The following is a 26,877-nucleotide window of genomic DNA, read 5'->3' on the forward strand; positions in this document are numbered from 1 at the left end:
TATATATATATATATATATATATATATATATATATATATATAATTTGAATGAGACTCTGTGAGCAGTTAGACTCATGCTCCAACTCCCTGTTCTTTGGGGAAGGCGTGAAGGTGTCATTTTCTCCCAACACACACATGTACACATGCACGTACAGTAGAGGTCCTATATTTTAGGGAAGAAGAGGAATATAACGGGTAGGCACCCTTCCTGCCTCTACTACTGCCCTCCTACCTCCTACCAAGCCCTGCTCCCTGGCCACACAGCTGTTTGTTTGTTTGTTTGTTTGTTTTCTATAGTTCATAGCTAGTAGTAACACTTCCAAACTTGGATGAAACACCACACTGCATGGCATAGGATCCCATAACCCAAGTAGCTGCCAAAGGGGTCAGATGATACAACCCAGAGGTACAGGAGGCTTTATCCACACAGAACTCTTTAACTAATGGAAAGCAGGGGATGAAGTGCAGCTGGGAAAATAAAACCCCCTCTTCTTTCTCTCCCACGGACTGTCCCAAGGCATAGTTCTTCCATGTAAACCATCTAGAGGAAGCCCACATGTTTAGCAGCAGCAACTGCTAACTGACCTGCTTTGCCTCCTCCCTGCTGGGATCGCTGTGAGGTGGTAGCTGGTATGGTAAAGCATCCTTTTATTTTGCTTTTGAGGTCTCTTATCATTGCACTTCCTTTCTCCTCATCCGTGCTACCCTACGCCAGCACTACCCAAATGAAGCATCAGCAGTTCCTCTCTTCTAAGGAATCTTGACTAGGAGATGAGCTTTCCTCTGTATACATACATTCTAATTTTTCTCCTCTCCCAACAAATAAGATACCCCTCTTTCTATTTGGAGGCATCTTTCCTTGAGCAGTAAAATCTGTCCCTTATTTGCCCCCTTGGTCTTGCAACTATTCCCATTGCCGCCTGCATTATCTCCCCTGCTCTCCCTGAGTCCTCATCAGACTACAGACACGCCAATATTTCCCACCTTCAAAAATCTGTCCCTTCTTCTCACTGCCTTCAACAGCTACTACTTATTTTTCATAAAGATGTGGCAAAACTCACTGAAGTCTGTTGTCTTGGCTTCCTCTTCAGCTATTATTTCTTTAACATACACCAGGATTTTTCCTTACTGCTTCACTCATTAAAACTGCACTTCTGTACTCTTCCTCTTAAAACCAACCCCCCCCCCCGCCACCGACCAAATATATCAGTCCAGCCTCTATGTTAATCTTGTTACACCTTTTGGCAGCATTTGACCCAGTTGATCACTGCTTCCTTGAAATACATTTTTATTTGGTTTCTCTCCCTCTCTGTTCCCTTCCGACCTCAGTGGCAGCTCATTCTCACTCTCCTTTACTTGATTATACACTTGTTCCCCATCTCTAAAGGTTGGATTTCAGACCTCTTTTCTTCTCTAGCTATAATTTCTTCCTAGCGACTTTTTTTCAGACTCTGGCTTTAAATCTCATCTATATCCCGATGGCTGCCAAATTTGTGTCTCCAACTCCAATTTCCCCTGAAGCTCTAGACTCATATATTCAGTGACTCGACATCTGGATGTCCAAGAGAAACCTCAGATGCATCATGCATGCACAAGGAAACGTGCATGCGCGCGCGCGCACGCACACACACACACACACACACACACACAAATGGCATATCACCCATCTTCCAGTTGTTCAGAAAGGACAATTGGAGGCATCCTTGATTTCTTGATTATTCTTTCTCTGGCATACCAACGCATCAGCAAGTGCTATCAGACTTTTCTTAAACATGAATCCTAGATTCAGTGTTTCTCGTGATCTTCACAGATAGCACCTAGGAGAAACCACTTACATGTCTAGCCAGGATGATTGCAATAGTTTTCGAACAGGCCTTCCTTCTTCCTCTCTTCCTTTCTTATAATCTAATCTTCACATAGCAACCAAAAATGTTACTTTAAAAATGTGGGGGACGGGTCAGCCCAGTGATGGGTATTAACAAGGGCATGTATGGCAATGAGCACTGGGTGTTACATGCAAAGAAAGAATCATGGAACACTACATCAAAAACTAATGAAGTACTATATGGTGACTAACATAACATAATTAAAAAAAATGTGAATCAGACCATGTCATTCCTAGTTCACAAACTTCCGTGATTTCTCAACCTGCTTAGGCAATAAATAAATACATAAAAAGTTTTTATTACATTTACAAGGTCTTACATAACCAGGTCTCTGGCTATCTCTGTGATTTCATCTGCTACCTTTCTATCTTACTCACACAGATCTAGCTTGATTTCTGTGCTATTTCTCCAACACCCAACCATGTGCTTACCTCAGGATCTTTGTACCTGCTATTTCACCTGTCTGGAGTGCTCTTTTCTAATACCTTTGTGGCTTGCTCCTTCACAACATTCACATCTCTGCTTGCTTTATCTCCTTTAGGCTATTTTATGTTTCCTCATAGTAGTTATCACTAACTGACAAGTTATTACATATTTACTTAAATATTTTCTGTCTTTCCCATTAGAAAATGAGGTCCACAAAGGTTGGGATAATGTTTTATTCATCATTACATCACAGCATTTAAAAGACTACTTGGCTCATAGTTGGTATTCAGTAAGATCTGTTGAATAAACAGATGAGTAAATACAATGACTTAATTGTTCTTTACCATTAATACTCAAACATACATTCATATTTACACTTATTTATTTAAACCACTTTCCTTCTTTTGTGTGTGCTTACAATGTCTTCATACTTTAGGAATTTTAGATGTCTCCCATTCATTATATTTTTTACTTTAAATATTATGATATTGGATACATATTTCCATATGTATTTAAAATTTTGAATTATGAGCTCCTTATTTCAAACATTTTCTTCTGTGGGGGTTCTGTGAATTCTGTGGACTATGGAAGCATCCATAATAGATGGTTTCCTAGTTGCCTCTGTCAAATTGTTGCTGACTTTGTGGTACCAGACCAATTTTATTTCATATAAAAATTGGACTCTGACACCCTAGTAGAGTTCAGACTTGAGTCTCTGATTTCTTGCAGTTGAATCATTTTCCCGCCATGGTCTAGAAGGAGGTATTACTTCCTTGCTTTCTTCAGGCCAGGAAGTGAAGTTTTTCTAAGTAGGCACATTTTCCAGCCTCCTGGCTTTATCCAGGGAGCATATTTTCAGCTGCCCTGCACACACAGGGCTGGAAGCTGATGTCCATCCTACACAGACATTAAGACCCCAATGGTATATATTCTGCCCATTTTCCTTCACAGATCCTCTCATCTCAGCAGCTTCCTTCTACCATGTGTTCCATCTTTCTTCTGGAAAATGCAGTTAGTTCCTTTTTGATTTTCATGCTTGGCTACACATTTTTATTTCTTTCAAAATATATATTTTGTGTAATGTATTTATGTGTTTGAAGTGGAAGGTGGCTTCCTGTAGTTCAGTATAATCTGGATTAGAAATCTCTGACTTCACTTGAAAAAATACCTAGGATAACATCCTAGGCTCAGAGGACCACACACTATATGGTAGTGGTGGTGGTGTAAATGTGCTGTATCATTTGGGAATGCCGTGAGACTAAAAAGGCAATTAGTATTGGGAAACAGGTCCAATTGTCCAAAAAGAAGTCATAGATGGTATATGTATTTCCTACGGTTGCTATAACAAATTGTCACAAACCTGGCCATTTTAAACAACACATACTTATTCTCTTACAATTCTGAAGGCCAGAAGTCAGAGATCAGTACCCCTGAGCTGAAATCAAGGTGTTGGCAGGTCCATACTCCTTCTAGCAACTAGAGGCGAGAATCCATTCCTTGCTTCTTCCAGCTTGGGGATGTCAGTATTCCTTGGCTTAGGGCTCCATAACTCCAACCTCCAAGGGCAGAATCTTCAAATTTCCCTCTGCTGTCTTCACATTACCTTCTTTGGGTGTCAAATATCCCCCTACCTCTCTCTTATAAGGATACATGTGATGGCATTTAGGGCCCACTGGATAATTTAGGATAATCTCCTCATCTCAAGATCCTTAACTGTTTAATCACATCTGTAAAGACACCCCCCCCCTTTTTTTTTCTATACAAGGGTAAATTCACAGACTTCAGAGGTTGGAATGTGAATATCTTCTAGGGAACTGACCACAACCTACCACAGATTAGTATAAATAGGAAAAGTCATCCATTTTTTACCAGCATCCTATGGCCACAATTTCAGAGGGAAAAAGCAAGACTCACAGAGAGCAGGTAAGCCAAGACCAGGAGAACTGATTTATATGGAGGAAGCTGAAAAGAAGTTGAGCCAAATCACAACAGGAAGTACACATCAGGGAGAGGCTAGTTTGAGATGATTCTGTTCCATGGGAAATTCCAGGGAGAAGACTAGTACAAGGAAGATGGCAGATCTTTGACACTCTCAATTCCCCACCGCTCAATTGAATTTTAGGTGACAGTTTTCACTTTGGAATTAAAAGAGTTCATGATGGCTATGAATGGCTAATGGAATAAAACTGCAAACTTGTTATGTCATGCTCTCGTTCTTCAGTAATACCAGAAGCACAAAGAGTATGTGGCTCCTGAGGAATGGGGTCAGACAAAGATCAATAGATTCATTTCCAGTTCACCAAGGTCAACCAAAGGTCAATGAAACTAGCTCAAAATAAATAGAGACATTTTCTGCAGGAAGAGTATATTTCCTAAATTTGGGGAGGCGGAGTGGGATGGTCTACAAGGGGTCACATAAAAAGAAGGGTGGGTTTGCACAAAGTTCAATAAACTAAAAAGTTCATTCCGGTCAAAAGAAATCATTAGGGGTCACTCATATCAAGTTAGAGTCTAACTGAATGCTGTTTTCTCTTCAAAATTAAGCACAACAGGAATGTTCTCTGAAGACAAGAGGTCAGAGCAAAGAAGCATTTTTCCACAAATGGATTAAAGATTCCTGCGATTCAACATAAAGAGGAGACAAGCTACCTTTTAGACATGAGGATCCAAATAAGTGGTCCACTTTCTTCTGACAGAGGAACAATAGTGGAGAGTCGGGCAGTCTAGGACTTTGATCCAAAGTGATGGAAACTTCCAACTCAACCTGATCCCTGAATACATGCTACCCCTTAGAGAGTCTTAAGGTTAGCAGAGCTCATTTGTCTTAAATGCAAATAAACCCCAAAAGAGCAAACATACTGGTCTTTCACTGACCTCAGTGTTATCTTCCATGAACTAATCCTGCTGCCTTTCTGTGCTCCAGTTCTCAGGGTTGGTGTAAAAACTTTTGCTCAGAGTGCATGTGAGGCTCTTAGAAGAGAGTGGAGGGACATTGAGACTCAGGGCACCAAAGAAGGGGAAATCTAAGATGACGCTAGAGCTGTGAACTTTGGTCCTCCTCAGAGAAGGGAAAGGAAACTAGCAAGCATTTCTTTTCAATCACTGCTTTGCATATTAGGAGTGTATCTTACTGAAATTTTTTCAACAACCTTATGGATGGGAGGACTGTCTCCTGTTACAAAGGTAAGAGAGTGCCTCAGGGAGACACTGTTTAGGGGTAGGGGCAGGACAAGAAGTCCACCCTGGATTTCTTTGTCTTACTCTATTGTCAGCAGCATTCTAGGGGCCCTGAGGGGTGGGGTTGGAAAACAACAGAAGAGTGATGTCCACACATTCCTTATTCCCATTCTAGTTGCCTTAGTTCTGGGGAAAAGGGGTAGTGAAAATTCTCTTCTGCACTCCTGGGCTGTCTTCCAGGTGGGTACAGACACATCCCTCCCTCGGCTTCTCCTAGCATCCTGACCCTAGCAAGATGACTTTACATTTAGTTGCTCTTGTTCCAATTGCCCCCATTGGGCTTCTTGAGAGCAGGAACTGTGTCTTCTTTGGGGAGCTTATCTGGTGCCCTGCATAGGGCTGGCTATAAATAAATGGCACAGAAACTACACATGTTCTTCAGTGCAGAGTGAGGGTATCCTTCTGGCATTATATGGATCTAGGGAGCAGTTATAAAGCACCTTCTGTGCTCAGGCCCCCTGCAAAGCACTCACACATATTTTTCACTCAGTAATTCTCAAACAGCCCTGAGATACCATGATTATTCTTAATTCCACAGACAAAGAAACTGAGGCTCAATGAGGTAAAAGGACTTGCCTGAGGTCACAGGGCAATGGAGGGTGTCAGGATTATGCTTCCCTCACACCACGTTTACCAACTGCCCCGCCGTGGACACAGCTCTCTATTGGGACCAACAGGAGGAAACATGGCCTTTGCACAAAGGGAGCTAAAATAAAAGAAGACAAAGAGAAATCTCTAGGGATACTTTAAAAAGCAGCATGTTTGATGTGAAGGTAAAAGGCCAACTGACCGCGAGGCTGGGGAAACAGGAGGATTAGGCGTGACCCCGGGGAAGTGGGGTTAACCAGAGAAGGCCAGGTTTCCTAAAGGAGGTGACATTTGAACTAGCACAGCCAGCAGGTCTGCAATGCAGAACTGGCTCGCTGAAGAGCGAGCTATGCTCACTGGGAAGTGAGTGTAATTAAGTCCTTCCCCAGCAGCTGCAGAGCTTGAGGTTCTGGGGCTGCGCTGGTGTATTGCTAGTGCCCCCCTGTGCATGAAGGAAGAAGTGGAGCACTTTCCGGGGTGAAGGGGGGGCACTGCAGCTACCTGCGCCCTCCACCAGGAGCATGCATTTCACTGCTGACTTCCCCAGAGCAAAATTGTGAAAGGGATTCTATAGTATAAGTAACAAATAACTAAGCAGGTCTCCCGGCCCCAAGGAGATTTTTTCCCTTCTCACTTCCCACTGCAGTGAGGGCCTTTGGTCCTGGGCACAATCTACTGGATCTCAAGAGATCCTCGGAAGGCGTGCTCTAGACAAGGAGGAGCTGAGAATCCCTCCAGAGGAAGAAGAAGGGTTTTGCTCCCTGGCCAGGGCTCTGTAGAAGGCCTGCCCAGCCTAGGTGAAAGAGCCCCCGGGCTAGAAAGCGTGGGCTCAAGATATCAGTTTTTGCCTAGCTTTGTGTTATTAGGCAATTTTTTTCTTTGGATTTTAGTTTCTTCATCTGCAAGGTAAGTACTGAAGCATATTGGAGTTGACCTGCGTGTCAAGTGTTTTCATTGCCCCCTGCCGGGTCCTTCCTCAGCTCTGCAGAACAGTGGGAATTTGCACACCTCCTCTGGCCGAGGGCTCCTCCTTCTTGCCTTTCCCTTGGAGTCAGTTGTAAAGAATTTAGAAAGCTTAGTGAGTTAGACAGTTTGTTTAGATTAGAAAACTGAAGGAGACATTTACTGAGGTTCCTCTGGCTCCAGCCTTAGATTCCATGTAAGAATATTCTGCTCCTATCCAGAAGGTGAGCAGCACTTTTGTTCCTTTAATTCAACTGACACATATTTATTTAGTGGCCGTTCTATGCCAAGCGAAGTACTGTCTAACTCACCACTACACCACCTCGACCAAACGAACCATCTGGAGAAGACATCCACTTGCATCTTAGTTAACTGTAATACAGAATTCTATCTTTGCTATGCTTACATCTCTGTTAAGAACACCCATGCATGAGGACAGGAACTGGAGAGAAATAGAAAACACAAAAAAAAGACAAGAGTTGATTTGATAGGGTGTTGGGAAAGGTGGGAGTGGGTGGCTGGTATTCTTGTAATGTTGTCTATGCAAACACACATATAGACTATGAACAGTACGTACAGACAGAATGAGTACATTAGACACAGGGTGCCACAAGACAGCGGGCAGCACGCAGTCACTTTCGTGATGGCATCCAGAAAGTCTTGATAGCGATGTCACTTTAATATCCACATTAAAGGAGGAAGTTCATGCACCCCGTGAAGCAAGCTATGGAATAAAAAATTAATAAATAGATTCATTCGTTCAGTCAGTCAGTCATTCACAGCTGAGGATACACAGATAATTAATACACAGTCCATGCCCTGAAGGAAAACAAAGGGAGAACAAGCAGGAAAAAGTCAAGAAATGTTCTTTATCAGATGAACACAAACCCAAGAGAAGACTTTTCTTAATTAGCAATTACTGATAACTTCCCATCTTCACAGCTCACTGTTTATAAGCAATCTGTCAGTTATAAGGGGTAGTATTATTATTAATATTAGTACTTAACTCTCTGTCCATAGGGCTTTTTGGGAGAAGTGGGAGGGAGAAAACAGAGCAAGGACATGGCAGGGAAGATGTATTTTAAATGGAGGTCTGGATTAGAATTCTATCAACAGAAAAACAAAGAAATCAAAACCTCTAAAATAGAGTTTGTGAAAATTTAAAAAGAATCTTCAACATATGAATTAACACTAAACTCACCCACTGATACTTATAGCCTCCCTCAGGCTGCCATACCCATGGCAGTCTACGTAAGGATGGTATGTTTTGTTTGACTTACATTTCTTTCTCCCCCAGCAGAAACTGCATGCTGGTCCTCCCTGTTCCCTCTTGTGCTATGCTGACGCAGGCAGGTTTCACCCAGCAGGCTGGACGCAGGTGAAATCTCATCACCTCCTTTCCACATAACACTCCTTATTCGCCTGTGATACAGAAGCAAGACCAACCGGAGGGGAAGAAGCTGAGGATTCTAGCTACATAGAGAGCTGGGGATTCAGGCAGTGCCCTCTCCTTGTCACCTGGTGAAATGTCGGGACAGCCTGGGGAAATACAGACCCCAACCCTGTCTGCATTACTGGCCCTTGACACCACTGAACAAAGGAGAGCCTGCTGACCCTTGCAAAGAGGGACAGCCTATTGCTGGCTAGCTACATTCTGCCTTGGAGTCAGGACAGGGCCCTGGCTAGATGCACTTTTGGGTTCCTGGCCTATTCCTTTCTTGCTTTCCTACTGGCTGACAAGTGATTTAGCTCATCGAAAAAACAAAGAAAACCCCCAAACTTTACCCCATTACCACCATTATCACCAAAATATTCTAATCTAGAATCTAGGCTTGAGTTCTTATGTCTTATAAGAAATGCTATGGTGAGTCTATGGATTTTTTTTGTTTATGTGGGTCTTCCAAAACAAGTTACCATCTTTAATATTCTCTACTCAAGCTCAGTTCAAAAGCAGTCTCTATAACTAAAATGAATGAGGAAATCAATTTGACAAAAATCAGACTTTTCTTTTAATGAATATATTGAGGCTAAAATAAAACAAAACAAATTAAAAACAAAACAACAACAAAAACCAGCCTCTGCAGGAGAAAGTACATCAGAGAAGGCCCCGCGTATTTCTATTCATTTCATTTGTTAAATGATTTTATCTCCCTATTAAAACTGAGCATGGGGAAATGAATGAGGGACAGATGCTGGGGCTGTGAAGGGTTAAAGACCTTTTTCTTCCTCAACAGTATGCTCTGGGGATGTGAGAAGAACCCTGGTCAGTAGACAGATATATTGACTTGTTATTATTTAAAGTTGTTTAACCAGGTAGAGATAAACGAAAGCTTTCAGCAGCTGAACTATCACACAAATCACAATTAAGGTGGCATATGTGTTTGGAAGACGTAAAATCAATTCCCGCGAAGATAATGTTTTAGTCTCTATTTGAACTTGAAAACAGAAGTAAATTTTCAGCAGCAACAGCTGGGCTTGTTCCATCCAGGAGGCTCTCTATTAACTGTACAAGAAGGGCCTTTATTACCTCTTCTAATGGTTTTCCTCTATGGTTTTGTCTTCATCAAAAAAGCCAAATTGATTGCCGTGGTGCTGTTTACTGATGTGGTGTTCAGGGCAGTGGCAGCTGGGTGCTCACCCACTCCAGTATTTGGACCTCCCTCTGCTCTGTGAGTGCTATTTAATGTTTGTGGAGAGAACAATGGAGCCCTGAGAGCTACTGGTTGGACTAGGTGGGGGAGGCAGGGAGATTAGGCCTCCTTCTTAGCTTCACTCCCTAAGGTAGCCTTCCCTGGGCTTGCCTGGGTGGGAGAGCCTGTGTACAGGAAAACAAGGCATTTATTCATCTAAAATAATCTCTGTGATTCAATCACCCTTCAAAGTTTCTCTCAGTGGGATGTGACATCTGAGGACTGCACCTCACCACTGAACATTTTAATCATATGAACTAGTGCATATGTTCGTGTGGTCCTCCTAATTCTATACTATGCTCCCAGGAGGCAGGGACCACATTTAATGCCACTAGATTTTTTTTTTTTAAGATTTTATTTATTTATTTATTTATTTATTTATTTTTTATTATATTATGTTAATCACCATACATTACAGTATTAGTTTTTGATGTAGTGTTCCATGATTCATTGTTTGCTTATAACACCCAGTGCTCCATGCAGTACGTGCCCTCTTTAATACCCATCACCAGGCTAACCCATTCCCACCCCCCTTCCCCTCTAGAACCCTCAGTTTGTTTCTCAGAGTCCATAGTCTCTCCTGGTTCATCTCTCCCTCCGATTTCCCCCCCTTCATTTTTCCCTTCCTGCTATCTTCTTCTTCTTCTTTTTTTTTTTTTTAACATATAATGTATTATTTGTTTCAGAGGTGCAGGTCTGTGATTCAACAGTCTTACACAATTCACAGCGCTCACCATAGCAAAGATTTTATTTATTTGACACAGAGAGACAGTGAGAGAGGGAACACAAGCGGGGGGAGTGGAAGAGGGAAAAGCAGGCCTCCCGCTGAGCAGGGAGCCCAAAGCAGGGCTCCATCCCAGGACCCTGGGATCATGACCTGATCCAAAGGCAGACGCTTAACGACTGAGCCACCCAGGCACCCCAATGCCACTAGATTTTTGATTGGACTTAGTACAGTGCCGGCACACCGTAGATGCTTTTAAAAGGGGGACGTGACAGGACGCCTGGGTGGCTAAGTCTGTTGGGCCTCTGCCTTCCGCTCAGGTCATGATCCCAAGCTCCTGGGATCAAGTCACGCATCAGGCTCCCTGAGCCTGCTTTTCCCTCTGCCTGCCGCTCCCCCTGCTTGTGCTCTCTCTCTCTCTGACAAATAAATAAATAAAATCTTAAAAACAAATAAATAAATAAAATAAAAGGGGGGCGTGGATATTGGGAATCCACTGGTCCAAAGGCTGAAATCCAATCTACTTCCTCCCTGCCCCTTTCAGTCTTTATTCATGATAGTCCATGAGGAGTGAGGCCAGTTGAATGTCCTATTCCTGTTGAGTTCTCACTATCCTTTAGTTAAGATACAAAGGTGCTGTGAAAGCTGAATGGAAATGCAGGTGGAGCAAGTGTTGCCCTTTGGGGTCACAGGGCTTGTCTGTGACTAAGAAGAAAAATCCATTGAGGAAATAGAAGTTTGACTTCCCCTGAGCAGGAGGTAAGGTACAAGGACACTGTGATTCTAGAGTGACAACAGAAGCAGATCAGGGGAGGAAAGATGACCAGTAAAGGACTCGTAGCCAGGGAACCTGGACTCCAGTTCTCTTCCAGGTTCTAACTAGTTGGGAGACCTAGGACAAGTCATTGGCCTCAGTGTTGTGGATGCTTCATCAGAAAAGTATGAATGGTGGGACCCAAGCTTCTTAAAACATGAACACTTATAAAAATATAAGCTTAGTATTACCATTGAAGACAGGAAAAACAAGCACAAAAAAAAGAAAAAAATATTACAAGAGACTACCTGTTCTATTCAGGCCTATTTCCTTTTAGACAAGAAGTAGCGTAGGCAAAAAACTTCTTCCCTCTCAATATCTGTTACATCTGTAAGTTCCTTTCCAACCCATGACCACCCCCTACATCAGACACTCATGATCACAAATATGGACCACATAGAGCTCTCTGCCTCCCCAACTTCCTGCCCTACTGGTGCTGATGTTCTTTCTTTCACTCTGTCCAGTGTATCGCTGCCAGGTCTCTGCTCACAGGACCATTTTGATCATGTTTTTTCTCAGCTCAAAATCCATAGATGCACTCATTGAATAGATACTGAGTTTACCATGTGCCAGGCACTCTAGTAGGTGTTTGGGAAATAGCAAACACACAGATGACCTGCTGTCATTGAGTTAGTTTCATGGAGGATGATGGAGGATAGATGATAGACAGATGAAGAGATGAGGAAAAAGAGACATTTTGACATAGACATACACATTTATATTTATTTAAAGTCAGTGCTTCCCATTTGCCTGAATGGAGTCACATTTGGCTCAACAGTCTATATATACTCCATTGTCTATAATCTACTTTCCTAGGTAGTGATTTTTTGTGGATCTCTTTTGTTTTATCCAAACTAGAAAACCAAGAAAAGCTATTTCTTCTTACTTATATGATACAGAATTGTGTACTTGGAGCCTGGAATTAAATTCTTTGCTCAGTTCTTTGCGTAATTGACAATTTTTTCCTCTAAGTTGCTTTTCCATGACTCTCAGACTTGTGCATGGTTAAGGGTCAGACACACTTAAGCCAAAACTACCAGGTGTTTGTTCCTCAATGGGAAAGCAGGAAGGGTCAGGGCTGAAGAGCACAGCCATTTCTAGACCTGATCCTTCAAGCCAGGAGATTGTCTAGGGACCTGGTGCCATTTTTTCCAAGAGATAGAACTTTGATCATGGAAGCTCACAAAGAAGGCTGACTTACAAAAGACAACTGACCTGCTCTTGTGTTCAGTGACAGAACCCAGTGTGTTTCTGGAACATGAAGTCAACCCCGAGAACAGGGAGCAATTTGGTTTTGAAATGGAAAGAGTATGCAGTGTGGAATCGAATGGAGCTGCGTGGGATTCCTAACCCTGCTGATCTCTAGCATTGTGCCTCTGAGCTACAGTAAGGATAATACATCATTCTTGAGGTTGTTTTGAATATTATATGAATTAGTACACGTGAAAGCTCCCAGCTCCTTGTGTGATTTCAATAAACATATCAGTGTTAGAGGCCTTTGGCCCTTGCTCTGCCTCCCCCCGCCTACCCCTATGCACACATTGCTACTGTTGTGATGTTATGTACCAGGGATGGGACTGCTAAAATATCATTAACCTGTGGACTGCACAGTGTGAAAACAAAAAACATATTCACAAGATGGTACTCTTCGCTTCCCCTGGCACCTTCCACCTCCTGTCTTACTCTCTTCCTCAGCAGTTTCAAGTTCCTTAAGGTAAGAATTAAGAGGAGGGAGGGGGCAGGTTGAGCGGTGCTGAAACTGCCCATGGTACAGATCAGCACAGGAAAGAGCAAGGCCGGGACAATTGAGAATTCTGTGAGTAACTCAACAAGGAATTGACATCAAAGGGGACACATTCAAACAAGCAGACTGACTCAGGTACTGGAGCCACTGTCACAGGAGATGGAAAATAACAGACAAGGAGAAGTCACAAATGGGGGTGTCCATGCTGCCTGCTGCGGCACTGAGACTGGGACCCTGGCTTCATCAAGAGAAGAACCGGTGCCTTTGTATCTCAGCCCCTCCGATGAGTCCCTTTTACTGTCCTAGCTGACTCAACCATGCAGCTCTTTCTCTAATAAGCTGATTCCCCTGAGACCTTTACCCATAAAGAGACAGAAACTGAAGTAATCTGGTCTTGTAACCAGAGCAACCGTCCTTGCAAATCCACTGAGCAGGGAACAAGAGCAAGGGTGCAGGAGCAGGATGCATGTGTACTGCCAGCCTGCCTCCTTCCTCAGGGACAACCAACTCAGAGAGCACCCCACACCCTGCAGGACCCAGGCATCAGGGAATAAACAGACGTCCTCTGTGCATCTGCAGTTGGTTTGTTTATGCCCCAGCAACTGCGTGGAGGCATAGGAGAAAGGGGAGAAGGAAGTAGATATTATTTAACACGTAGAAGCTGGACACTTTTCTAGGTACTCTGCATGTTTTATTTCATGTGATCTGAACAAAAAATCAGAGAATGTAGTATTTACGCAGAACCATCCCTTACACTTTGCCCTCTAGATTGTCATATGTGGTAGGGGTGCTAAGACAGAGCCAGAGAGTGAATGAAATAAATTCATTTATCAGCTACCTGCCTGTGCCAAGCCCCTACAGGCCAGGAACTTGCCAGCTACTTCCCCACTGCACCCTCCCTCATACATCTCTCAGCGGTGTCACAGCATAGGTATTACTAGTGCTACCTTGTAGATGAGGAAACCGAGGCTGCAAGAGATTGGGCTATAAACTCACAGGCACACAACCTGTCTATAGGAGAATCAGGATTTGAACCAAGTTCTTTAGCACTTGCAAGTCTGCTGCCTCACATCAGAGCAGCATATACTTATAGGCGCAAACTCACATGGCTCTGTGTTGACATAGACTGATAGATCCACCTGCTGAATCATGTTGCTGTGAGATGCAGCCAAACACCAATGGCTTTTTGCTGAGATGCAGCCTTCCCTAGTCTTAGAAGGGCCTCTCTGGGATCATTGGGGGAAAAACTTGAACAGAGGTAGAATTATATTGATATCCTCGAGTCATTCAAATGGAATGTATTCCTCTTTGTGGTAGCTAACTGATGAGGTTTGGAAGCTTAAGCACTTTCTGAAATTTGTCTGCAAACAAGTGAGGATCACATAATATGATAACACAAAGAGGACTTACCTCACTGTAACATAATGGATGAATTGTAATAAAACATGTTCAAACATTCCCAGTGCCCAGCAATTCTCTCATCCTCCAGGGAAGAGTGGTTTGGCCCTTTGCAGTCGACTTGAGAAGGGCCAAATCCCATCTGGGTGGTGGGACAGCTGTGCCATTTCCCCCCTGCCTCGTTTAAATCATCTGTTACTTCCTGGCTGCCTAATCAGAGAACTGCTCTTCTACCCTTCTATCCCAACAAGCAATAAAAACAGTACCTTTGTAAGACAAAATCAAGATACAGAGGAAATGGAGGATGAGAAATGAATTGCAGATGATCCAAGGAGCTAGACTTCCTATGGAATTAAAGTGGAAGGCACAGGAAGGAAATCAGGCATCCCTTGTTGATGATGATGGATATGATTAGATGATTCAGGAACATGCTGATGGTGCTTAAACCTCTCCACCTGGAAGTTCTAAGGATGCTTGAAAACGCATATATCAAAAACTGGTTGGGACATCCTCCTCCTTCTAAGTTTTAGAATCATAGAGGGGTGCTATCTTCCACCCGGTTAGCTAAGTTAGAAACCTGGAATATTCCCCATATTTCACATTCCCCATCACCCTATGCATCTAGTCCTTCTCATTTACGCCCTAAAAATCATCTCGGCTTGCCTGCTTCTTCTGAATACTCCTCATGATTTGTCGCCTGAATTATTTAAATTGCCCCTAAAACGTGTCTCCCTCGCCAGTTTGACCAATGCCCATTAATCCACCCTCTGGCACAGTGATCTTTCCAAATTGCAATCTGATCTAGCCACTCTACTGATGAAATCCTTCTATGTCTCCCCTTTCTCTTTTAGGACAAATTCCAACATCTCATTCTTTCTTGTAAATTTTTTAAGGATCTCACCCCTGCATACCCATTCCACCTTGTCTCCTGTCATTCTGCCTTTGCCCTCACCTCTCTTGAGATAATCTACACATGCAGTTTCTTGACCTTGCTATGCTTCTCATGCCTGCATGGGTTCATCAAGGATGAGCCTCTGCGTCACTCACTTCTTCCCCTTCCCTCCCTTTTCTTAGCTAATTTCTTTTGCTTCTTTATGACTCACTTCTGAAAGCGTTCCTTGAGCCCTAGTGTCTGGTCATGAGCCCTCTACTGGGCACCTCTAGCACTTGAACAGTACCTACTATGTTGTGCTGTAGTTTTAAATCCTCCACTGGACTGAGACCTTCTTGAAGATAGACACTCTGTCTCTCCTGTATGTATCCTCAGTACTTGTCAGATATTAGCTATCCAATACACAGTTATTAGATTGGAATTTAAATTTTACTCTGTTGTTTTCAAAATTCCTGTGGGATACTACCAAAAATATTCCCACTTTCCAGATTTGCATCCTTGAATAATCTAGACTCAGAGATTTATTACTCCTTTTTAAACTTCAACAAATAAATAACATATAAATATCCTTTTTTTTCATTTTTTGAAAGAAGCAAACACAGTTAAAATTAGATTTTGTAGAAGCTCAGGAAAGTGAAGGCATTGAGGGAAGGCTAAAGAAAAAATCAGAATAAAAAGGTAATGTTTATTTTGCAACTAATATATACCATGTACTTTGTTAAACATCCTTACCTATTCACATCCAATAAGGTCACAGTCAATCTTCTGAGGTGGATATTATGACCACTGTTCTAATGAAGATAAGACTGAGGTCCAGAGAGCGTAAGAAATTGGTCCAAGGCAACATAACTTGTAACTTGTGACATCAGAGTGTAAAGATAAGTTTCCCCAAACTACATTACACTATGTCTCCGAAGAGAAAATACGTGGTTTGAGTACATAAACTAAACAAAAGAAAACATGTCTTATGAGATACAGAAAATAATGAAGAGGCAAAAACTGTAAATGTTCTTACTTTTGAAATAAGAGTTGCTGCTAAACATTTAAATGCAAATGAGCCAGGTATTCCATTCTAAATCCTTGAGTTCTAGGCAAGTCTAGTCTAGAGAAACTCAGTTTAGAGGAAACTATTCAGCAACTTCACACTTAATCTCCAACTGTCACTCTTCAAGTCTCTGATATGTCCATACTTCCAGTAATTATTTTCTCTTCCCCTCATCAAAAAGTCTTCTCGAGCTTTGAGATCCAATAGAAGACAGTATGTTCGATGATCCCATGTGGAAATGAACTTTTATATTCTAACCAGAGTTGACATTCTAGGTACTATGTCTCCCTCTCTGGGACATTTTGTGTCAACTTTATCACCAATTCGGTAGTGTGGTCCTTTGGACATTTACAGTTGAACTCCTTTCATGGTACTCATTCATCCAACAGATATCATTCACACTGTCAATAAATACTTGAACACTGAATGTGCCCTGGTCCTGGTACCCCATTTATTTTCATAGCAATAGTCTGTTCACCATATCCACCGCCTATATTAGCTGTCTATCTTCCAGCTTTTCATTCCTAGGGGATAAAAGTAGCTTCCTAATCATTTCCCAATATTTGCTTCCACTACACTCATTTTCTCATATCTGTATCATAATACTTGCAAAATTATACTGTAATTTTCTTTTTATATAGCTGTTTTCACATCTTAGATTTGAGCTCCTTAAGGGGAGTTCCTCACTAAATGCAATGCATGAACAAATGAATAAATGGAAAAAAATTGAGAAAAAAAAAGGATTTCCTACTGATCAAATGAACATGTTCCATGAAAGTAGTATCATTTGTAGTTTGAAGGTTTTGGCTTCCAAAACTGATCATAAGATTTGGTACCAATTAACACCCCCTTCCAAATTTTCATCAAAATAATTTATCCAACAGAAAATCAAAGAGAAAAGAAGGCATAGTTGCCAGTTGAGGTCTCTCCTGTTTGTTTCTTCAGCCATTTGTTTTGTTCATTGAAAGACTGCATTCCCAGTGTTAGAAAATTAAACATCGACATATGCTCATTTGGGTGTTTCCACTCTGCTCCCAATTCTCCATTCTTTTCTTACTGTAACACAACCTGATAGGAAAAAAGTATGCCCTTAATATATTTCCTAAAGCCCTTCTCTCTATATATGTTTTTAATAGGGTGTATTTTTGGTGAAGATAACAAAAACGTATCCAATCATTTAGCTGCCGTGCTTAAGAATAACTAGATAGAGCCTCCCTTGCAGAATGAAGAGATAACAGCAAAGATTTTCATTACCTTGAAGTGGCTTGGTAAATAGGTATTTCTGCCAAAGGCTAGTTGGAGGATGCTTGGTGGATGGATTGACAGGTAAGGGAAAGATAGATGGTTTAAATAAATAGATGGGGACAGTAATATGATGGAAGTGCATGAGAATATAGATAGAATAAAGGTTAGATAAATGGGGAAATAATATGTGAATGAAGAGGTGAGTGGTTTGCTGATGGAAGAATAAATTGGTACACAGAAGACTGATGGAGCTGAGTGGCCAGATGGAATGAAAGACCAATGAATGTCTATGCCAGCAGGAGAGCCAATAGATGGGTAAATGCTGTGGTATGAACAGAAGCAGGAGACTGTCAGGTGTGGATGAGAAGAGGATGATTAAAAAGAAGAAGAAAAAGGAGGCAGTAAAGGGGAGCACTAAAGGTATTAAGATGATAAGGGGAACTAGAATTTGTTTCCCTGATAAGTTATAATTTTACAATGAGTCTGAGGAAACTGGAAACTCTCAATCATTGGTACCACCATTTCCTTGGTATTTTAATTTACGAAGAACATGACCTAGTCTATCGAGTTCTCTGTGTTCCATCCCCTGTGGGGGAGACTGAGTTTTAAAAGTTTGGAAATGAGCCCTTGTCTACCTAGGAACCCAATAAGAAATAAGCTTCATAAATCTAGCTCAGGGTCTTGGCCAGAGGAGATAGCCATGCTGTAAAGTCAACTGAAGAATTTCAACTCACTTTCTGCTGAATTCCAAAACTATTAATTAACCTTTGGCCATAGGCCTTATCTGGGGGTAGTCTTGATAAATCCAGTTGTTGAAAGACAAACAAAAACTGCCCTGAGAATTTTGAACTAGAACTTACCATCACGTATAAATTCAAAATTGATGCAGATGAGGAATCAAAGAGAAGCAAGGTCAAGTGTCCAGTCCAAGATCACATATTTAGTTAATGGCCAAACTAGGAAGGGTTAGCTGATGTATAAAGATGAGCTAGCTAAGTTGTAAGAAACAGGTTAATATCCATTCCCTCAGAAAAGCAGATGGGCGTGTGATGAAGGTAGAGGTGTTGGAGTTTTCTTGAAAGAGAAGTCTGTTTCAGAAAAGGCAATCAGAGGAAGGGAACTTCTTCTCCAGGTCACTTTCTTAGGCTATTTCCCATATGTATACAATAATAAACCTAAGATGGAGAGACAATCCAATGAAATACACTTTTAAGAATAAATGTATAGCATAGTCACCATATTTTCTCATACTTACTCTTGTCAAAATGTTTCTTAATTCAGTGGATTCAAACCACAGGAACTGTTAAGGAGTGTCCAAACTGAGCAGAATCTGGTCATTATTTTTCTGAAACTTCTTTTCTGATTTCATTTTAGCTTAGGTCAATAAATAATTTAGACTTTGAGGCTGCAGCTACATTTTATATTAATTGTAAATGGCATAGATATTAGATATATAGGTATAATATGGAAAATACCTAGAATGCCTTCTACTCTGTGTGTGTGTGCGTGTGTGAGTGTGTGAGAGAGAAAGAGAGTGGGGAGGCTACTCAGTTTTCTGACTACATCACTCCCCAAAGCCTAAACACACATATGAGAGAAGCATATGGGAAAAGCATAGCCTGCTTTTCTCCATTCCTGGATACTCAGTAAGATGTCCTAATAAACAGCCCCCCAAAAGTTACAAATTTCTTCGAACTTTATTGATACACTGCACAATCACAACCATCTCGTATTCATCCTGAATTAGAAAAGGTTACAACTACAATGTAACATGCACAAAATTCAGGTAGTATATTCACCCTTAATACAATTATTGACAGAAATCAAGTCTTCATTGATTTTTGAAGGAAAAAATAAGAAAGAAAATAAAAGAAAAAGAACTCTAGAAGTTATACTCTTGTATCATGTGATAATTTTTTAAAGCATTTTAACATAGATTTATTTCAAGGATAATTGTGAGAATGGGCACACCCATCGTCTGACACAGCTATAATGGCACCATTGATAAGTCATAATTTTTTTTAATCTAGAGGACTCTGAAATTGACAGATACATTTTCATACACCCACACATTCCTCACAACTGCACTTTACATGTCACAAAAGTTTTTGAATGATTAAAAATGCTCCCTTTAACTAACACAAGGGCAGCTATTACTTATCATTGCTATTATTGATATCCTTATAAATCTGCCAATAACGTAGAATGTGGCCCTAGAAGGATAGTAGAGGGTTCACAATCTTTCTTTCTCCACTCAGTGGCGTGGAACAACTGTATTCCTTTAAAAGGGCACCATTGAAAGAAACAAAAAGGAAGCTATTTCAAAATACTGGAAATGAGGTTTAGCTGCTTACTTTCAGGATGAAGACAATGGCGCCTAATTAAATCCACTCCACATTCCTTTGGACTCTGAGGATCCTGCACCTGAAGGCTAAATTGCATTGGTTCAGCTCTGTCTTTCTGCCCCATCTTTTAATTGCAAATCTATTTCTTCCTCCTTTCATTTACTTCTCTTCTCTTAAGTAAGAAATGAGGGAAATGAGACTGGCATTTTTATTTGTTTGCTTTTAGTGATCATTAGTAGTTCTCATCCTATGGTATCTTTTGAAAATGTTGCTTTCCTAGTTACACACCTGTGAAGTTTTACTGCAACTGCTCAAACTTATTTGTCTTAAAATCAAAAGGGAATCTTTGGATAGTAGAAGAGGAGATTGGGTGTAAGTTTCTAAGAATAGAGCCTGTGTGAAACAAAAAGAAAACATTCTCACTATTGGAGAAAAAGATAAAAAAGTGAATTTGCCAACGGGAAGAATTTTATGCCCCTTCCCCAATTCCAAAGAGATTAAACTTTACTTTAAAAAAATTTTGAGGGGACGCCTGGGTGGCTCAGTCGTTAAGTGTCTGCCTTCAGCTCGGGTCATGATCCCAGGGTCCTGGGATCCAGCCCCGCATCGGGCTCCCTGCTCAGCAGGAAGCCTGCTTCTCCCTCTCCCGCTCCCCCTGCTTGTATTCCTGCTCTCACTGTCTCTCTGTCAAATAAATAAATAAAATCTTAAAAAAATAAAAATTAAAACATTTTGAGGGGGTAGATGGGGAGGGGAGGTGGGCTGGTTCCAGGTGAGGACTCAGGGTCAAATTGGAAAAGATGACCCCACACCCATATCCCACTTCAACTTCAGCCATTACTCCCCTCCTACCGATGGGGCTTATGACATCCATACACAACAACAGAGGAGAAAATAATTTCCTTTGGCACTAGAAGTGCCAACCACAACTAGAGCTTTCCATTTATAGCCACTCCTGATGCAATGGCAGTGATAAGCTTTCTTTGAGATTGACTGCTCACTTTGAGGTTCTCTGCTCTTTTCACAAAAAAAGTCCTTCCAACATAAGTAGAACATGCTAGCACCTCCATGTTGAGAGCAAGTTGACTGGATCCATGCAGAAACAGGACCTTACATTTAGCCTCAGCTGTGAAGTTTCTGGAGTCCCAAAGCATACTTCCCACCCAGGTTTTGAGAAGGAACTGCCCAACCTGTGGAATGTATCAACTAGTATGAGGCACAGGTTTCAGGGGACAAAGACTAAGCCCTCTTTTTGATACAAAGCCTTACCTTTCCTTCTGTTCCACTGAGCACAATTGCAGCAGAACAGACGTATACAGTGCCCTCTGCATAACATATGTGCGTGTTTTGACCACTGCTCACTTATACGTCCTCTCTCCCCCAGTTAAAACAAGAATGAGAAAAACTAAACACACTTGCTTAGACTTGCAGATGACTGTATCAGGCACTTGACATTAAACTACCAAAAAACAAGCTTGGCCAGAGCCTTAACACTAGCATTTTCATTGGCATTACTTTGGTGGAAATACATATTAATTGTGTTTTGGGAAGGGGGAAGGTTTCAGAGTAACTACATTGTTGCATTTCTCTCACCTAATCTCCTGATAAGCCTTAGTTGGTTTCCTTCCCATGTGGAAAGCCTATGAAGAGTCATAGGTTGTTCAGAGTTTTGCTTATCTTCTTTATAGCCCCGGCCCCTATCCCTTATCATTGGCACCTTGAAAAAAATCTATCCAGCAGGCTTTATCCATCTACCCTCCATGGGAAATTGAAAAAGCATATGTGAGTGTGGATATTGTCTTTAGTAAGCATTTAATGTTCTATGTGCTTCAAATGTTGGGTAACGGCTACTCTTCTCTGGAGCCATCCCCATGAAAGTAACCCAAACAACATAGAAGCTGGAGTATGTCTAAAGAGATGAAGAGCCATTTTCTTTCTTAGTGCTCAGTTTCCTTGGGTCTTATTTACTTGGTTTTCTTGATCCCAGACAGATGAGGATTGACTGTAGGATTTTTTTCCCTCTGAAACATGGCTGGAATAGGCAATCACCAGAAATGTTTCCTGATATCCAGTGGAAGAAGGCAGCACAGAGTTCCATAATTACACTGAGACCCAGCCTTATTATTGTATTCAACAAGTTCTGGTGATCTTCCTGGTCAAATAAGGATGGGTCCCTTCCTCTAGAACAAGTCTTGGCATGAAGAACACGTATAGCTTGTCCATTTCAAGCGCTGTGTTCTCCAAGACCATCCACTCCCCAGAGCCTCCACATTTATTTTACTCCAAATTAACACATTTATTATGAGTAGAACACTCAAATGACACATTTAATTCCCATACAATGTCTGACACCAACCCGACTCCAGGTGCTGAACGTGATGACAGATCTGAAACATTGATGTCCGACCTTTAATTCTGACTTTGCGTCTGCTCCTGATTGTCCCTGGAACTTGGAATCAATACACTGCTTTTGGCACGTCATTTATGTTCCAGAATCTGGCTCCTGGCAGCTCACTAGGAAATGCAGATGTCTGTTTACAGCTGGCAAATGTAATATTAATTCCACTCGTACCAGCTCCAACTTTTATGAAAGTCCCTAGCTTTTTGTATGCCAAGACTGCCTACCTTTGAATTTGTGTATCTATTTATGCATGTATATATATCTAAGAATATATTCCCCGTCTGTGTATGTCATGTTCATGTGCCATTATGGACAAAACAAAGAAGCCATTTATATTGGAGGAAGAAGATCAATTAAGCATTAAGAGAATGGAGCTCTATAAAGCTCATATTTATTTAGACTGTGGACCTGAAAGTTTTCCAACTGAGGCAGGGCAGGTCTGTGAGACAGTCACCATTGATGCTTTTTCTCATCCTCTCAGTAGGTCAGTCCTTGTGGTACAGGTAAAGAGGGGCACAACTTTGCATGGTTTTCAATGCCGTTCTTTCAGATTATAGGCACCCTTGCTGTCTGAGTCCTTCTTGTCCCAGGAGATGATGCAAAAAAGTCCAGTCAGCTCTTATTTGTCTGCTGGATCTGATTTGAACATGGAACACTGAGGACATTCTTCCCCAGAGCCACTGGAGAAGCGGCCTATATCAGAGGAAATTGTGTGTCATTTACACATTCCCCTCCTGTTTGCAGTGTTGTGTTAATCAAGTGCTTGGAAATTAAGTCAGTTGCTCAAGTGCCCTCAGCTCAGAAGAGCTTCCTGAAACAAATACCAGAGTTGTCAACACACCCGCCATGTAATTGGCTTCCATCAGCTTTATACTGGATAGTTTTCAAACAGATTAAACCAAAACTGGAACAGGGAGGAGACAATAGCTGAAGTCATTGCACTCAGACAGGTGGACTGCTCTCGTCACACTACAGGGACAGATACGTGTTTTCTCTCTATGTTCTTGCTATTAAGAAGAGCCAGCCGTGGAGTAAGTCCCATGGGTTCCCGATATACACTCTCTTGAAAGGCTGAGAGAAACATGAAGCTTGCCACCTTGGTCCTTCAAGTGTGAAAGGAAAAAAAAAAGAGCCCACAGTATTGATCAAGGCTTTTCCAGGGCTGATACGCTTCCCAAGAAGATGCTTTTGGAAACACAGTCTCTTCTGGGAATAGTGAGTGACTGATCCTTAGATTGCTACTTTGGTCCATCTGTTAACTACTTTGGATGGATAGGATACCACATTCCAAAGAGTCCTTGACATATTGCTTTTCTATGTTGTTAGCCTGTGAGACCACTGGCTTTCATAAGAAAGTCAATAAGTATTTTTGAAGACGCCAATGTCTGCTGAAGGTAGAGTAGAAATGAATACAATGGAATAGACATGATATGATTAGAAATTAATATGGTGATGAATTGATAGTATTAGGGAAAGAAATAGAAAAAAGTGTTAGATAATTACATTGATAGATTGATAAACAGTAAATAGATTGCTACAGAGGAAAATGGGTGGGTAGATAATTGGAGGGAGAGATAAATCAAACAGTTGAGTAGATGGATAACCGTATAATTGCTTCAATAGCTTGATAAACCCTAAATAATCAGCCATCTATGGATCATTTTTTTTTTTTATGAGTTAGATAACATTTTTTAAAGAGTCATCTATGCATCATTTTTTTTTTTTTTATGAGTTAGACAACATTTTTTAAAGAGTACTATCCTCAAAGTGCTTCCCCCTTTTTTGGTCAAGTGACTTCTAAACTTTTACTTTTGGGTTTTGTGCATAGCCCCAAACCTTTAATCCCTATAGCTGATGGAGAAAGCTAATAGGGCAGAGTGGCTAGAGAAGGAGACAAGAAAAAAAAAAAATGTATATATATATATATAGATGGATATGGGTGTATTGAGATACCTTCCCAGAAAGAAAGGATGTGAACCCGAGTGTAATTAGATAATAATAAGCATGGAGGGAGGGATATGTACATTATAATAAGGAAAATGGCCCAAAGCTTAAAAGACACAGATAATAGGACACTTGGATATAACTCTTGCTGTGCACTACATTATAAGTCAAGTTGTGTCTTCAGGGTGTTTATCATGAGGCACGTTTTTGCCCAAATGGAGCTTATGGTTTGGTGTGTGGGGGGAAGGGAGGCTGGTAGTGAGGATGATGAGGAGAGGAGCAGAGGAAAGGGAAAGGCCAAGGTAGCAGGGACAGATTCCATTTTTGGACACACCAGTGAATGATTATCCTACACATGGTAGAACCTTGCCCACCCCTCCTCCCAACCCCATTCATTCAAACTGGAGAAAAAAAATCAAATAAATCAACCCCCCCCAAAAAAAAAATCAAGAAGAACAACAGAAACAAACAAACAAAAAGCCCAAACTGGTTTGCCCTCCGCAGTGTAGATTAAAGTCTGTGATATGGAGAAGCAGGCGTTGCTCAGAGGACCTATGATTTCTTATCAAAACTTGATGAAGAAGTGGGCAAAGAGGGTCCCTGATAGCCAGAGACAAGCCAGTGCTCTAGAAGCCGAGTTTACACCATCAATGACTGCTCCAGGCCCTGTGTAGGGGAAAGAGAGACAGATCCATTAGCATGCACCCAAAGGGTACCATACTTATTCCCTGATAAGCATATATATATATATATATATATATATATATATATATATATAGACATGTTCTCTGTGAGCACCCCCCATCTCCCACATCCCACCATTGATCCTTCCAAATCAGGACAAATGGAAAACATCTAGTGGGAGTATTTAGAAACCCAAAAGGGTGACTCACTGAAGTACCTTAACCACTATAGCTTGCTCTCAAAGGGTTTAAAAAATAAAAGGGGTAGAGGAGGAATTGTCATCCAGTTAGGCCTATGGGCTAAAAAGTTAGGGCAGCAGACAGGGCTCAGTGGTATGGCAGGACCTGATTGTCACTTCATAAGCAGTACCTCTAACTGTGGAGATGGTGTCCAGGACAGACAGGGACAGGAGGGGGAGGGCAGGGCATGGGGTGTGGGGATAGTCCATAGTAGAGAGAAGCAGGTAGGGGAAAGAAAGAGAGAGGAATGGGAACATTTTGTGAGCAACAGGATTTTAGGTGTTGGTGTGGCCAACTCCTCATCACGTGTGACTGAGGTATCAGGGAGGCTCTTGCTGAGGTAGCTGAGGAAGAATTGATAATTATACTTGAGAGTTTTAAAGACTATGATGGGGTTTATTGCAGCAGTCAGCAGGGCCTCTCTGAAGGCCGCAAAGAAGACTCTGTGTTCTGTTCAAATTGACACCTAATGGTGTGGCCTGATGGACTTCTCCCTCTACCCTTTCTTCTGGTCTCTCTGGCACTTTTACATGCCCTAGTGAGTCACCCATGCTCCACTGTAAAACAAGACCATCGAGTCACAAGTGTTGCTCCTTTCACTTCCCTTGCCACCCTCAAGAAGACAAATCACATGAAGTGGGATTGCCCTAGCCTGTTCTAAGGACCCAGAGCATGTGTATCAGGGTCTAATTCACCTCTGCATTCCTCCATCACCTTTATTTGCAAGCCATAAGAATTTGGAGTCATAAGCAAGACCAGCAGCTAGCAAGCAGAGAATATTCCAGGGAACGTGGAATTAAATATAAGACAGGGGTTAAGAAGTCATCAGAGGCATTCCTGTAGAACCAGTGAGAAAGAAAAGGAGCTGCAGACAAGACAAGCATGCCTCTTTTGCCCTCTTAAGCCAGGACTTCCTTTGCTTTCAGAAGTAAATAGGCTTATTGGAAATAAGCATGATTACTTTAAGAAGCATAGTTGGTGCAGGGTCTCCTCAAAACAGAACCGTAGTCATTTGGCTGGCTTGTCAGTGTGATGGTGTGGATCCCTGCCTTGCCTAGGAAGAGGCTGGTGCTAACCTTTTGCTTGGGGAAGTATAGGCCTCTCACTTCAGCAATGAGCATGTAACTGTTCCAAGTCCAGGGATCTCCATATGGATACTTTTTCTTCCTCTGGTTTCCAATGTACACAATTCTCCTATTGACTAAAGATTCACATTTACTTTCTGGCTTGAGAGTCTGGCTCATACTGCTGTGCATTTTTGTTATAGAGTATTCACAGACAAGGGCAGGATCCAGGCATGAACCAAGTGCTATCATCCCCATGAAGGTTCCATACATATTTACGAAAAGTAGCCTGACTCTGGGGCCTCCATCAGTCAAGACATATATCTTAAAGAACCATACTGGCCTACAAAATGTACTGAGTTGAAAAATGCCCAAGTTGGAGCTCAAAATAATTCTCTATATTATCTTCTTCAAAAGATAAATGATTTAGATGTTTTAATGAGTTTATAAAGAAATGAACAATGCAGATTTGTTAGACATATATGTTTCTATAAAAGACATATATGTTTCTATAGCTATCTATAGATAGATACTTTTATAGAAACATG

The 26,877-nt window shown here is 41.5% G+C and overlaps 1 protein-coding gene across 8 annotated transcripts in view; it reads right to left on the reverse strand.

The window, feature by feature from the left end:
* Positions 1 to 16,525: 16,525 nt before the first annotated feature.
* OPCML (opioid binding protein/cell adhesion molecule like) overlaps positions 16,526 to 26,877 on the reverse strand; it is a 1,073,077-nt gene continuing 1,062,725 nt past the window's right edge. For 6 of the 8 annotated variants that reach the window (XM_032426133.1, XM_032426132.1, XM_032426136.1 and 3 more), the window contains one exon: positions 20,685 to 25,008. In XM_032426133.1, the coding sequence (XP_032282024.1) occupies positions 24,908 to 25,008 (101 nt within the window). In that variant the 3' untranslated portion in view covers positions 20,685 to 24,907. Of the gene's footprint in view, positions 18,828 to 20,684; positions 25,009 to 26,877 lie in introns of those variants that run through there. The other 2 variants (XR_004302024.1, XR_004302023.1) reach the window with 2 other exon arrangements.

This window comes from Phoca vitulina, unplaced genomic scaffold (genome assembly GCF_004348235.1).
Source record: "Phoca vitulina isolate PV1807 unplaced genomic scaffold, GSC_HSeal_1.0 scaffold34, whole genome shotgun sequence".
Classification (NCBI taxonomy): Eukaryota; Metazoa; Chordata; class Mammalia; order Carnivora; family Phocidae; genus Phoca; species Phoca vitulina.